The sequence below is a fragment of the Callorhinchus milii genome, unplaced genomic scaffold (genome assembly GCF_018977255.1).
Source record: "Callorhinchus milii isolate IMCB2004 unplaced genomic scaffold, IMCB_Cmil_1.0 Scaffold20, whole genome shotgun sequence".
In the NCBI taxonomy this organism is placed as follows: domain Eukaryota; kingdom Metazoa; phylum Chordata; class Chondrichthyes; order Chimaeriformes; family Callorhinchidae; genus Callorhinchus; species Callorhinchus milii.
In genome coordinates, this window is record NW_024704761.1 from 9667524 (window position 1) to 9682570 (window position 15047).

General features: G+C 41.5%; 1 protein-coding gene across 1 annotated transcript in view; it reads right to left on the minus strand.

Moving 5' to 3' along the window:
* The window catches only part of grb2a (growth factor receptor-bound protein 2a), a 71557-nt gene that overhangs the window by 12198 nt on the left and 44312 nt on the right, over positions 1-15047 (minus strand). Inside the window, exon 2 of the mRNA XM_042342349.1 lies at positions 11497-11594. Coding sequence (XP_042198283.1) covers positions 11497-11594 — 98 coding nt within the window. The remainder of the gene's footprint in view (positions 1-11496; positions 11595-15047) is intronic.

Genomic DNA, 15047 nt, shown 5'->3' on the forward strand with positions numbered 1-15047 from the left:
TGTTGTGATGGAAAGATGTAGTGGAAGGATGAGATGATATGGGCTGAAGGGCCTTCATCCTGAACTTCCCTCATGATCTTGTGAATGGTTGTTTTGTCCTGGAAATGATGTAAACTTGCAAATTAATGGTAAAATATTTTCAGGGATCTGTCCCAAATCCTGGAGGACTGGCAAGTGAATGAATAAATTAGCATTTGCTACAGAGTAAATATCTAGGAAGTTTTATTATTTATTGGCAAAATAATAATAATCCTTGCATTCGATATAGTGCTTTTCACGTATTTGTGGGCGAAACATGGCAGCCAATTGCGCACAGAGGTGTCCCACAAACAGTCGTGAATTGAAGTGTCCAATTTATTATTGTTCTTTTTCTTGAGGGATTATTATCAGGCGTGTGGAATAAGGAAACTTGCCCAAGGTTTCGACCTGCCAGGAATCAAACCCAGTGCTTGTGAGGCTAGTGCTCTAACCACTGAGCTACAGGACTCCACATATCACATAAATGGACTTCTCATATCAATATTGAAGCTTTAAGTACATTACCTACCCGTGTATATGTACTCATTTTTTTGAATCGTTGCGTTTTGTGCCAGTTATATATTCTGCTATCGTCAATTAAGGGCCTACCTCTTTGACCATGCTTTCGGTCATCTTTCCCCTCCACATACCCCTTGGCTCCCACGCCCAGTAGGGTCCCCAGTCAGTACTGTTAAGCATTTTAAGACTGCCCTCCCAATGTGAAAGACACAATGCAAGTTTATGTTGTAATGATATTTCTGATGGGACTTTCATGCTTCACTCAAGACGCATTTTGGAGCATACTCAAAAGGGGTATCACGGTACAATCAAGTTACACCTACTGCTACACTTTAGTTTTATTGGGTACGTCACTGTCAAGTAAAATCACAGACCTGGCTTTGTTCAGGGTCACATCCACTTATTCTTCAAGATGTTGAATCTTCTTTTGAACAGTATTTAACTCCTCAAACTGACAATGTACCAGAACAGCCAATCATTTGAACAACCAACTGCACATCCTGTCCCCAAACAATCAGCCGGAGAGAACATTTATTTTTCAGGACAAAGCTGCCAATTCCAATGAACCAAGAGGACCATCTTGAATGGGCTCAATTACATTTTAAACTGCACATGGTTGAATAAACTAGGCCTATATTCTCTAGAATATAGAAGAATTAGTGGTGATCTTATAGAAACCTATAAGATTCTTATGGGGCTTGACAGAGTAGACAGTGCGAGACTGTTTCCCCTAGTAAGAGAATGTATAACTAGGGGTCACAGTCTTAAGATTAAGGGTCAGCCCTTTCGAACAGAGTTGAAGAAACACTTCTTCACTCAGAGGGTATTGAATTTATGGAATTCTCTACCCCAAAAGGCTGTAGACTGAGATTGATAGATTTCTAAAGGATAGAAGGATTAAGGGATATGGGGATAAGGCAGGCAAGTAGAGTTAGGTAGAAGATCAGCCATGATCTTATTGAATGGCGGGGGCAGACTCGAGGGGACAAATCGCCTACTCCTGCTCCTAATCCCTATGTTCCTATTGTTGCCCTTCCAAGCTGATTGCACAGCACCCTTGCCGTAAACAGATTGCAACAGATTTGGGAATGATTTCCAGAGACTTGACCTTTTGAGATGTAGAAAAATGATCTGGTAAAAAGTAGGAAACACATTACCTCCAACGTCGCAACAGCCATTGTCAGTCACAACCCCAGATTAAATTTATTTCAATGGCCTAAGGTCCAAGTCTACAATTATCCACACCAGCTTTCAAATTAAGTTTTCTACTAGGAAAGACCCCAGTCGAACCTTTCCCATCATCCCGTCATTTAAGCACCAGAGTTGAATTCATACAGCCCAGCTCAGTCTCCAGAGTGCACAGTGGGAGAGTTTGGACATATTTTAAACTGTGTTTAAAGCTCCGAATTGGTTGTGCATTTGTAGCCAAAGATTTTCAGGGAAACCTATAGTTGATGTACTCTCACATACTCCAATATTAAGTGGAAAAATTCACTTCTCGCCCTTGAAGCAGATCTGAGCTGTGAAGTTTGATCTATAACATGCACGAGGCACTAACCAGCCCTAACCCCAAAATATTGTTTTTAATCTTCTGATAAAAGCAGCCTCTGTAGAAATCTAAACAGGGTCACCCTGACCACACTGAGAGCAAAAAGATGGCAAAAATGTACGTGCAAGTTCACAAACAAGGAACTATTCCCATTTAAAAACAAAATGTATGCTAGTTACTGATTTCAACCAAGTGAAATCTACTGTCCTTCAACTTCTTCCAAACAGACACATTCAACTCCCCCCTCTCCACTGTCTTTTACAAAAGCAATTTCATAAAACTGAAGCTTTTTAAAAGCAACACAAATTCGCTCAGTATTTCTTCGTAAATAGCAGATCTATTGCAATTTGGAAGGAAAAATTTCAAAACTTTTAAAAGGTGATGGCTACGTTAGACAAAATAACAGCAAATCACCTGCCACTGGTTGCTCACGGACTGTAATTCTGTGCTGTGCAACAACTCAACGCTCTATTCTTTGCCAAGTTCCACTGGCACTCGGAGGGGATCAATTTCAAGAGTCTCAGCCCAGTTTTCAAATGGCTTGGCTCCATCCTATCTGTGTGATCTCTAGTCCAACATGGCAGCCTACGTGTTCCTACTCTTCTGACTGATTTACAACACATGTCCGTCTCACTCTCTCAGTTCCACCATTGCAATACAGTGATTTGAGAGATTGATGGATGCGATACTGTAGCATTTCACGGCACACAACAGCTGCAGTACATGCAGACATTTCAAGCATTCGAGTTTCAAGGAATTCCAGCTGGCTGGTTTGATGGCAGGCGACAAAATCAATCAGGTTTATTTCATTCCGGAGTCACCTTAAAACAGCACAGAATTTCTAATGCAGCAAGTTAGATAATTTAAAGATCACAAATAAGATTATGCTCAAAGCATTGCTGTGCGCAGCTGGCTGCTATGTTTCGCCCACAAAATACAAAGTCACTCCACTTTACAGTATATTCTGTGAAGCGCTTTGAGACGTCTCAATGACGTGATAAGGCACTATATCAAATGCAAGGATTATTATTAATGCAGTTAAAGGTTTTCAAGCCTTCTCCACATGACCACTACTCAAGTGCAATGCAGCAGAGCTACGAATAAACAGATTGTGACCAGTTTAGCAGATAAGTGACTTTGAGACAGACTAGTAACATAATCATGGTTTTGCTCCAATTCCTGGACAACTTTAAGTTTATGCTTTTACAGACAACCCTCAGCAAAGCAGTATAGCAAATATCTTGTATATTTTGTGTGGATTGAGTGACCAAATTATTATATATTAATTTTTTATTTTTTTTGAATGGATTATTGCTCTCGGAAAGGCGATCCGCCAATCAACTAACAACCCAGTTCCCACTTACTGCTGGGTAAACAAAGGCGTGTAGAGTAAGGAAACTTGTGCAATGCTTTGCTTTGCCCTGGAATTGAACCCAGGTCCTCTCGCTTGTGAGGTGAGTGCTCTAACGAGTAAACTACAGGACCTCACATCTTTATCTTGAGAAGTCAGATCAGCACAAGGAATTTCGAACCCCCTTCCACCACTCACAGATTTGATCTTGTCAGATGAATCAGCTATTTTTTTTACTGTAAATGGACTGGTAGGTACCTGTCTTAATGTCCTTTGGAAGGTGAGCCCAAATGAGCTCCTCACACACAACCAAGGATCTGCTTCAGAATTAGCCTCGTAGGATTTATAGGCAAGGCTAAAATTTCAGGCAGATGGAATGCCAAATGGTCAGATTCCACCAATCATATGCGAATAAATTGATTAAAGAAGAGGCATCCAATAACATTTTTGAAAGTAAAGAGATACAATTCCAATACACAGCTCAATCAGGAAATTAGAGGAGCACGAGCAAGGGGAATACACTAATAGTGGGTGATTTCAATCTTCATATAGACTGGGAAAACCAAATTGGTAAAGGTAAATTAGAGGATGAGTTTATAGAATGCATTAGAGATGTTTCCTCAGCATACTGTTCTAGAAAACTAACCAGGGAACAGGCTATCCTAGATCTTGTTTTGTGGTAATGAAATAGGGCTAATCAGCAATCTGGAAGTTAAGGCTCCTCTCGGGCAGAGTGACCATAACATGATGGAATTTAACATTAAGTTAGAAAGTGATATAGTTGAATCCAAAGCAAGAGTCTTAAATCTAAATAAAGCCAACTTTGCAGGTATGAGAGAAGATTTGGCTAAAATAGACTGGGAAATTAGATTAAAAAATGACGGTAGACCAGCAATGGCAAACGTTTAAAGATATAATACATAATTCCCAGTGATCACATATTCCCTTGAAAAATAAAAATACCACGAGAAAAGTGGTTCAACCTTGGCTAACTAGAGAAGTTAGGGAAAGTATAAAATTAAAAGAAGAGGCCTATAATACTGCCAAAAGGAGAGTGAACCTGAGGATTGGGAGCGCTTTAGAGATCAGCACAGGAAAACCAAGAAACTGATTAAAAGGGACAAAATGGAATATGAGAGTAAACCAACTAGGAACATAAAAACAGATTGTAAGAGTTTTTACAAGTACATAATGAGGAAGAGACTATCAGAAGTGAAAGTGGGTCCATTGCAGGCAGACACAGGAGAAATTATAATGGGGAATAAAGAAATAACAGAGGGGAACCTGGAGGCTAATGCTAGTGAGGAACTTAAAGAAATGAACATCAATAAAGCAATAGTACCTGAGAAATTGATAGGATTAAAAAACGATAAATCCCCTGGACCTGATGGTCTGCATCCTAGGGTTTTAAAAGAGGTGGCTGCAGATGCTTTGTTTGTGATGGGTCGAGGGAAGGTTTCTTCAAGGTGGGGTTGATGATGGCTGTTTTGAGGGGGAAGGAACAGTGCTGGATGACAAGGAGAGGTTAATGATGTCGGCGAGTAGTGGATCAAGGAGATGGAGCTGCGATTTAAGGAGAGGGGTGGGGATGGGATCCAGGGAGCAGGTGGTGGGCCTCATGGAGGATATGGTGGTGAAGACAGAGGAGGGGTTGACAAGTTCCAAGGTGTGGAAGGAGGGATGGGATAATTGTCGGAGTGTGGGGTGGGGGTGGGGAGGGTGTAAAAGTTGGTGGGGGGCGGGGTGGTAGTGGCAGCTGAGCATATTCCCTCAATTTGACTCGAGGTTTGGGGGGAAGGTGGAGGAGCCGGTTGATGTTGAAGAACAGGAGCCTGGTGTTGCCCTTCTCCTCCAGGATTAACCTGGAATAGAAGACGATTTGGCTGAGGTGACAGAGGAGCAGTAGGTTTTGATGAGGTACAGCCAGACATGGTGGTGGACCGTTAGGCCGGATTTGAGCCAAGTGCGTTTGGCAGCCCGCATCTGGCCCTTAAGCGAGCGGAGGTGGCTGGTGAATCAGGGTAACATGGCCTTATGAAAGGGAAATCATATTTAACAAATCTTATAGAGTTTTTTGAGGATGTAACTAGCAGGTTAGATAGGGGGGAAACAGTGGATGTGGTGTATTTGGTTTTCCAGAAGGCATTCGACAAGGTGCCACATAAAAGGCTGACGCATAAGATTAGAGTCCATGGAATTAAAGGCAATATATTAGCGCGGATTGGAGAGTGGCTACCGGGAAGAAAACAGAGTGTAGGGATAAACTGGTCCGTCTCAGATTGGCAGGATGCGACTAGTGGAGTACCACAAGGATCAGTGCTTGGGCCTCAATTATTTGCAGTCTATATAAATGATTTAAGTGAGGAAATAGAACTTAATATATCTAAATTTGCGGATGATACAAAGATAGGTTGGAGAGTAAGCTGTAAGGATGACATACGAAGAATGCAAAGGGAAATAGACAGGCTAGGTGAGTGGAAAAAAAGGTGGCAGATGGAGTATAATGTGGGGAGGTGTGAAGTTATTTACCTGGCTAGTAAAAATAGGAAAGTGGATTATTTTCCAGAGGGGAAGAGACTAGGTAGTGTTAGTGTCCAGAGAGATTTGGGTGTCCTTGTACACCAGTCACAAAAAGTTAGTATGCAGGTGCATGAAGCAACTGGGAAGGCTAATGCCATGTTGGTGTTCGTTGCAAAAGGATTAGAAAGGGAAGTCTTGCTGCAGTTCTATAAGATCTTGGTGAGACAGCACCTAGAATATTGTGTGCAGTTTTGCTCTCCTTATTTAAGAAAGGACATACTCGCCTTAAGAGGGGGTGCAGCGTAGATTCGTTAGGTTGGTTCCTAGGATGAGAGGGTTGACCTATGAGGATAGGTTGAGTAAACTAGACATATATTCTCTAGAATATAAAAGAAATTAGAGGTGATCTTATAGAAACCTATAAGGTTCTTAAGGATCTTGACAAGGTAGATGCCGTGAGACTGTTTACCCTGGTTGGAGAATCTAAAACTAGGGCTCATAGTCTCAAGATTAAGGGTCAGCCTTTTTGAACTGAGTTGAGGAAACATTTCTTCACTCAGAGGGTAGTGAATTTGTGGAACTCTCTACCCCAGAAAGCTGTGGATGCTCAGTCCTTGAACATATTTAAGACTGAGGTTGATAGATTTCTAAAGGATAGAGGGATTAAGGTGGGTAAATGGAATTAGGTTAGAAGATCAACCATGATCTTATTAAATGGCAGGGCAGGTTCGAGGGGCCGAATGGCCTACTCCTATGTCTTATGATCAAAATACTAGATACCCCAGTCAGCTGGAACTATATGAGGTGAAATAATAATCCTTGTGTTTGATATAGCGCCTTATCACGTCTTCAAGACGTCTCGAAGCGCTTCAGAGGATATATTTTGTGTGGATTGAATAACCAAATTATTTTATTTTAATTTTTTCTTTCTTTTTTTAAAGGGATTATTACCCTTGCAAAAGTGATCTGCCAATCAACTAACAACCCAGTTCCTACTTACTGCTAGGTAAACAGAGGCGTGTGGAGTAAGGAAACTTGCCTAACGTTTCACTTTGACCAGGAATCAAATCCAGGTCCTCTCGCTCACATCTTGACCTTGAGAAGTCAGATCAGTACAAAGAATTTCTAAACCCCTTTCCATGACTCGCAATCAAGATCCATTTAGTGCTTCAGTAGAATAAACTGGGCAGCTAGATGTGAGCAAATCATCTTTACTCATGCTGGGATTTGCTTTAATTGCAACAAATATATTCTGTACAACTGATGAGGCAAGCAGCTGCCTATTAAGATCTCAGATAGCTTTTAGAAGGAACTAACAGGCTGTTTAGAAGAAACTAACCCTGTGCTGTAATCTGTACTTTATTGGTATACAAACTAATAGGCCAGCAATTCAGCTAAATGAATGCATCATTATTTGCAGGCTACGGAGAAATGTCATCATAGTTCCAGTCCAAAAACTATATAAACCAGTTGAGCAGAAAAATGGCCTGAGATTCTAGCCTCTCAAACAGGGATGTCAATGCAATTTTAGAAACTAATGAACAGATCGCCAAGTATCATTGCAGGCCACCAACAGTACAGTATGTTTGACACCCTACTCTACAATATTAGATGTGCTGTGGACTGTCAATCATCTCCAAGCTACTGACTGATAAAATTAGGGCTTAAATTAGATATCCGTATTGAACCAAAAAAAAGTTTGTTTAAATTTAAAAGTTCATGTCCACTGGATGGAAACTATTTGGGCCTCTGGACTGCAGAGCTAGTGGTAAAACCTATCTTCACACAGCAAACTCACTGAAGGAAACTTTCAAAAAATAAAAAATTACAGCATTAATTTCCCTTTCTGGGTATTTGGAGCCGCACCTATTCCACAGTGCTATTCCACAGTGCTGATGACATAATAATAATCTTTACAATTGATATAGCGCCTTAATACGTCTTAGAGACATCTCAAAGCTCTTCACAGAAAATACCTAAAGTGAATTGACTGTATTTTGTGTGTGAAACACGGCAGCCAATTGCACACATGTCAAGAATGGGGACTTAGATCGTATTGACTGTTATATTATGTGTGTATAATATGTGTATATCTCTATATACAGTCACACATATAAGATAAAAATGGGTGTGACATTAGATTCAAATATATTTACACCTCCAAGTTCAATATTACACAGCACAGCTAAAAAGGATCAGAAAGTAAAGGGTCCAGTCTAGACTGCACTTTGGAACACAGTCCAATTAGAGCCCCACTGTGCCAACATTTGAGAAATTACTTCTAGAAAAGCCAAAGCAAGATTATGAAATTACTTCCCTTTCTCCTTACATTTGTGTTGCTTGCACACAAGAGATCCTGAAGCTCTTCACTATGGAGGCAATCAGAGAACAGAGTCTGGAAAGGGTTTAAGCAAGTTTGTGGCTAGGGTATTTCATTAGGTGATCTTGCCTTTGCAAGCAACCACATATTACGCAGTGTAAAACATTTTGTTTTTACACCACATCATCCAACTGATGCTAACAGTGATCTCTACCTTAAAATACACAAATTTTCTGCCATGTTACTGTTTTCCTCTATGGGTTTGAAGATTGATTTGTTTGTTATTGCTACATCAGGTAAACGGGGCTTAAACTGCATGCTGAACCTGGATGTTTCACAAGAGGGGCTTGGGTGAAGAAGGCCCCATAGCCTATTTGATCTCATTCTTCCGGAATAACCATCTTAACTGAGCCTGTGCCTTCTTTTTCTGCTTCCTCTTTACCTGAAAGTACTGTTCTGAGCTTAGTTCTTCAATACTATTTAAAATCTTAAATACCTCTGTACATTCCCTTCTGCAATGCCTCCTTTCAAAACCGAAGAGCTTGCCCTAGCTTGTCGCATGCTCAACAGTTCATTTCACCTCTCCGACCTACTATCCCCCTCCCTACCTGCCCGTACCCTCCGTTCCTCTGGCTCCGGTCTGCTCCACATCCCCCGCCCCAACCGCCCTACCATCGGTGGCCGGGCCTTCAGCCTCTCAGCCCCGAGGCTCTGGAACTCTATCCCCAGTGCCTTCGCCGCCTCTTCCCTTTCCTCCTTCAAGGCCGGTCTCTTTGACCGTGCCTTCAGCTCCCCTCTCAACTCTCTACCCCCTCTTCGCCCCCTCCCTTCCCTCCCCTCACCCTGACCATTTCCCCCCTCCTCTCCCCCTCCCTTCCCTCCCCTCACCCTGACCATTTCCCCCCTCCTTGCCCCCTCCCTTCCCTTCGCTCCCCTCACCCTGACCATTTCCCCCCTCCTCGCTCCCTCCCTTCCCTCCCCCTGACCATTTCCCCCCTGTTGGGATCCTGACCCAACTGTCCAGCGCCTTAGGACGTCCTCCCGACGTGAAAGGCGCTCTATAAATGGAATCTTGTTGTTGTTGTTGTTCTGTAACAATAGGGATCGATCATCCTCGTTGCTCTTCTCTACATTACCTCGAGTGTCTGGTCAGCCTATTTCTGTTTTGGTCACCAAGCTGTGTACAGTACTCAAGGCAGGGCTAATCACAGCACTCGAAAATACCCAGCATCCTGTTTACCTTGTTTATTGTTGCCTCTCACAATTTGGACATGTTATTTTAGTTCAAAAACTTTTGTATGGGGGGTGGTGGTGGTGGGGGGGGGGGCCGGGAGAGGAACGGGAAGAGAGGGCGTAAAGAAGCAAGAAAAGGGAAGCTGGGGAGAATATATTTCAAGGACAAAAAACACTTAATTCTTCTTAATCGTATCAAACACGACTTTTGGAGGATTTGATGGTACTAAATCAGAGGACTTATAAAATCCAATAAGCCTCAATTATAAAAAAGATACACACTAGATGTGTTAAAAGAGCAAAGGTATGCTAATTACACCTAATCTACATATGCAGATTTAAGTCAAATGCAAAAGGGTCTTTCCGACAACTCAAATCCCTCTAGCCCCAGATATATTACTATTAACTTGGAAAAAAAATGACATCAGTATTTGGCCAGTGGCTCGCTTCCTGTAGCAATATTGCTAATCACATTAGAGCATTTGTTTTAAGCCTCATTCTTATAATTAATACCGTGGATTCCATTAATCAGAGAGCCACTCTTTCCTAACCATACATGTACAACAAGCCACGGTCTATGTACATCCAAATAAAATTCAGCACACTTTCACATTGATAATACTATAATAATAATCCTTGCATTTGATATGACGTCTTAATGCAGATATTGAAGTTGAATTATATTCCAGGTAACAGCTTTGCATTTTTTTTAAACCAAACTGCTAAGAAGACGAGCTTCCAGAGCAGACAGTTAAATCCCAGCAGACTGATTAGCTTCTGATTGCTTTGTTAAAATTGTGGTGCACTCTTCCAAAAGCTCAGCTAGTTTATCCAGCAAGTAATCAAGCCATGCATACTGGGAATGGCACCATTTCTTCTGTGATAAGTGCTGAGTTAGCTGATCAGAAGAGTTGCATAAACACCATCATCAGCACCAAAGATTAAGAAAGGAAATAAAGCCAGAGTTTCCAATCCTGGTTGCTTTCCAGTAACCTCTACTGGAAGTGTGTTTCCTCAACACACTTTGGCAATGTAGCCCATAGATGGAGTCAAACAAAGGAAAAGATTCAGTGGTGTTCCTATGTTAGCCGATACCGACTCCATTAGAAATGTGTGGATGGTCAAAATTGATTTCTTTGAGAATTTATTATCTTTGTTGGACATGGAAATTATATTTTACAACCACATCTTTGATGCATCTAAAAAGACGAATGAACCAGACTATTGCTCACAAGTCCACCTCTGTCAGCGCCAACTTCACTCTACGGTGAGCAGAAACTATAGGCACACAAATGTAGGTTCACAACCACAGCAAACCATAGGCAGAATGAGCAGAACTAGGCAATTTTTTCTGTGATTACACTGCTTCAATACACACTGAAAACAGCTCATCAATTTAGTAATTTGGGATTGTACTGGACAAGATCCTTACTTGCCACCTCCAAGTTAAAAATAGATTGTATTTATATAGCACATTCTAGTAAAAGAATGTCTCAAAGAACAATGGGAATGCCGTAAACTGCTCAAAAAGCATGGTCATGTACACTACACATGGAACAACTGCATAAAAAAAGTATTGCACAAGCAACAATACTAATCAGGGAGACTCTGAGAAATGGGACTTTTGGGCTGTGCTGTTGGGAAACCACGTTGCTATCCTGTAATGCGGTGTCTGAAAACATAGCCAATTCTCAACCAAAGAGAGCTGTGATTGTCACAAGAGGCAATCGTTAGCTTTCTACTTTTGTTTCAATGCCTGCTGAGTTTCGGGGGATAATCAGAAATTGCCAGGAATGTGCTTGAATTGAATAGTTCTCAGGAATGTGGAAATTGTATTTGAAATATATGTTTCATCTTGCAACAACAAATAACAATACCACACCATTAAAGACAATCTGGGTCGCCCACCCCTAAACGACATATTCCAGCAACCAATTCAACACGCTGCATTAGTGGATCAAGTGTTGGCCAAATGTTCTCACTTACGGGTGTGGTTTCATTTCAATGTAATTCTTGGGGATGAAGCCGTCTTTTCCATTTAATTCAGCCTTGTACCAGTTCTGATCGCATTCCTCATTTAAAACCTGTGGAGATAGAAGTACAGGATTACAGTGGCGATTCGCAGTTCAACTTGGGAGTTTGCTCGACTTGTGCTGAACCTCTTCTCTCCCCCTATGACCATTTTCTCTCTGGGACACATCATAGCCCCAAGGGAGTAGGCAGGCAAACAACCTGCTCCCACACCCCAACTCTGAAATATTGCTATGAAGACACAAAAGGGCAGGTCACTGTTTTCTCTCTTTCCCTGTGGCATAATGTCTGAAAAGAAGAACTCAGCGGTACTGGCAAAGGGGAGGGAGGGGGATGGGAGAAGGGACGTGTCAAGTTGGTATGAGCTCACATTACTGCACTGGGAGTTGCCACAAGGCTTCAACAAGGACCACTGAATTCCACGCACTTTCCTTTTTAAGTTACGATGGTCCGGTAATACAACACCAAACATTTAAAAATACTGTATGAGCATGAGGGAATGCGTTGACCCTCCATCAGAATGTGCCTGGATACAGTGGAGGAGGGAGATAAGACAAATTCAATCCCATTTTCAACCAATGTTTAGCCTCACACTTTCCAGCGGTACCACTGGATAGCCCAGGGACATGGAGAAGAATAACTTGCATTGGAGCGCTTAGAAGGATATATGTGTCATCCCCAGTGCTGCCTTAGCTGATTGGTTAGCTCGGCACCAATGGAGGGACCTTCCAGCTCTGCATCAACCAGTTTCTGTCTCGGCATCGCGTTGGCCAATTCCAACAGTTCCTAAATTGAAAATATTTCAGAACAGGCTAGAAGTATTCCATTCGAGTAGGAACAGTTACAGTTCACTATCTGGTGGGTAGAAGTGTAAAACGGAAATCGATGACAACTCAGCATTGACAGTCACACACAGCCTGGTGTGGAATGCAAAAATGTCAATGCAGCGGGGGGGGGGGGGGGGGGGGGGCGCTGTATTTGCGGTTATCTATACCAATAAAGACGAAGCGCCCGTGTGTCTGTCTGTCTGCCAAGAACGCAAAAAACGTTTGATGTTTTTACACGTTTTATACCTCATCTGAAAGGTCTTGCATGGGGGACTGTCATGGGCATATTCTTATTTGGGGATCTCCTATCATTGATGAGCTATATTCAAAAAATGCTTTGGGACGTCCTCCCGACATGAAAGGCGCTGTACAAATGTTAATTTAGTTATTGTTAATTAAGCCCCAAAATATGAGGAACGCACGGTATTCTGCAACAAAGTACCGACAGAGGAAATCACACACTCTTCTAGAGAGATGCATCTATACTAATATAGTCTGCAACAAAATAGCGCCAGAAAAAGCTATGACCTACAAGCTCATCACACATGTATGCATTCCAACAAGGAGAACTCCCAACCAGGAGTCCTCCCAGCTGAGTATAAATAAAGACAAAATGTCTGTCTGTGTGTCAATCTACATTCCATCCTTTGGGTGCGAGCAAAGCAGCAACTGGTACAGCTGGTAATTAAATAAATTGCTTGGGCAAAGGAGGAGGAAGACATTTAATCAGAGTTTGGCCATGCAATACCTGAGCTGAGAGCGCCTGAGCTTGTGTTAATACTACTTGGTGAAAGTGAAAATAAAAATAGAGTCAAAAGGTAGAATCTATTTAGAGGCATTCAATTATTCTGGCCCCAGGAGCAACAACAACAACAAGTTGCATTTGTATAGCACCCTTTACTCTGGACGGCATCTTGGAGCGCTTTAGGGTGCAAAGACAGAGATTTGGAATGAGGGTGAATTTAAATCAAAAGTAAACAGAAACAAAGAATACAAAAATAATCCTTATTAAAAACCATAATATTGAAGACAGTAAATAGATAGACAAATGCTTCCAATTTCTTAAGATTAATCGAGTAAACTGAAAATGGAATTGCTCAAATATTATATATCCTTATATATCCTTTTCTCTTAGGAAATAACATTGTGGGATATAATACATAGGTAGTTTGGGACATATGTGCATGCAACCTCCAGGAAGGTGGAAGGCGAAACTAGATGGACCTTGGTCTTTTTTCATCTAGCAAGTATATTTGACACAAAAGGCACACATACACAGATTCAGTTGCAACTGAACTCATGATCATTTTATTGCTAGTTCCTCAGTTTATCGTCCTCCACTGCCACTTCCCCAATACTCAACAGACTCATGACAATTACAGCATTTCTTAGAAACAGCATAATTCATGCAAATTCAAACTAGGAAGTGAACATGAAACCTAACCCACACAATTTAACCCAAGATGCTCCACTTTCCACACTTTTTAAACCATCTGGTTAAAATCTCACAGCATGATAAGAGTTGTTCCACGCACTACCACTTTACCATTTTTGTCTAATGCACCAAATGGGTTTCCAGTAACGTAGGCTTCCTGACAATTAAAGCTACTGATGACACAGTCAGCACTTGTCATATATAAGAGACGCTAACAGTTCTCAGCACCACCCAGTTGCAGCACCCAAACCTTTTATATTCCATAAGCACTTGGTACTTCAATAGCTTAACTGGAGGCATGTTCAGAGGAAGTAGCAAATCCAGTGTGTAGCTGACGGCACGATGACCAAATGCAGAATGTACACGCACAATCGCATTTTCATTCCCTGTCGCAGGCTGTTTGCTGCAACGCTCTCGAGAGTGGGAGTATATCAGCCTCTGAGGCAGGAGGTTGTGGCTTCAAGCTCCAAATCGGCAACTGGAACTCAGGCTTAAAGGTGACTGGAATTGGCGTGAGGATACAGAGATATGCACCAAAACAGTTAATTCACCTTTACATGTGGGCCTTAATGCAGCCTGGGATAAAGTGGACAGATTTCTAACCCACCATCACTCACTCTTAACTCAGCCTTCTTCTAAACTTCCCAATCTAAAACGTAAATATAAACAGACAATGAGAGATAGACTTAGAACAAACAAAATTTCAATCCCTTTGTTAGATTAAACAGCTCACCAAGAAAACAGTACCATGATCTCACATCCCTCAACCTTTTTCATATCAAATGACTATGTCAGCTATAAATGACCTATTCCAGGCTGCTACAAGACCCAGCACAACTTTTCTTTCAATCAGACGTTTGCCTAAAGTTTCACAGTAACTATCCCTGCATATCTCTCCTGCCCTGTTCATACAACTATTACATCTGGTACGAACAATATTATGAATATTATATTCATCTTTATTTTTAAGAACACAATGAAAGGGGAGTTTTAACTCTGGGGATCCACAATTCATTAGCAAAGAATCCATGTGATCAGAGAATCGAATGGAAAGCAACCAAGAGGATACTCATTCACGTGGACAACCTTCACAGTTCAATTTCTCGATTATAATGGTGCATGAATCAACAAGAAAACACTTACGGTTTAATATACTACAAAACACAATTAGTAAATCATAGGAGTAACTGATTAACAGATTCTAACAGAACATTTGGACTTGTGGAGTCCTGTGACTCAGTGGC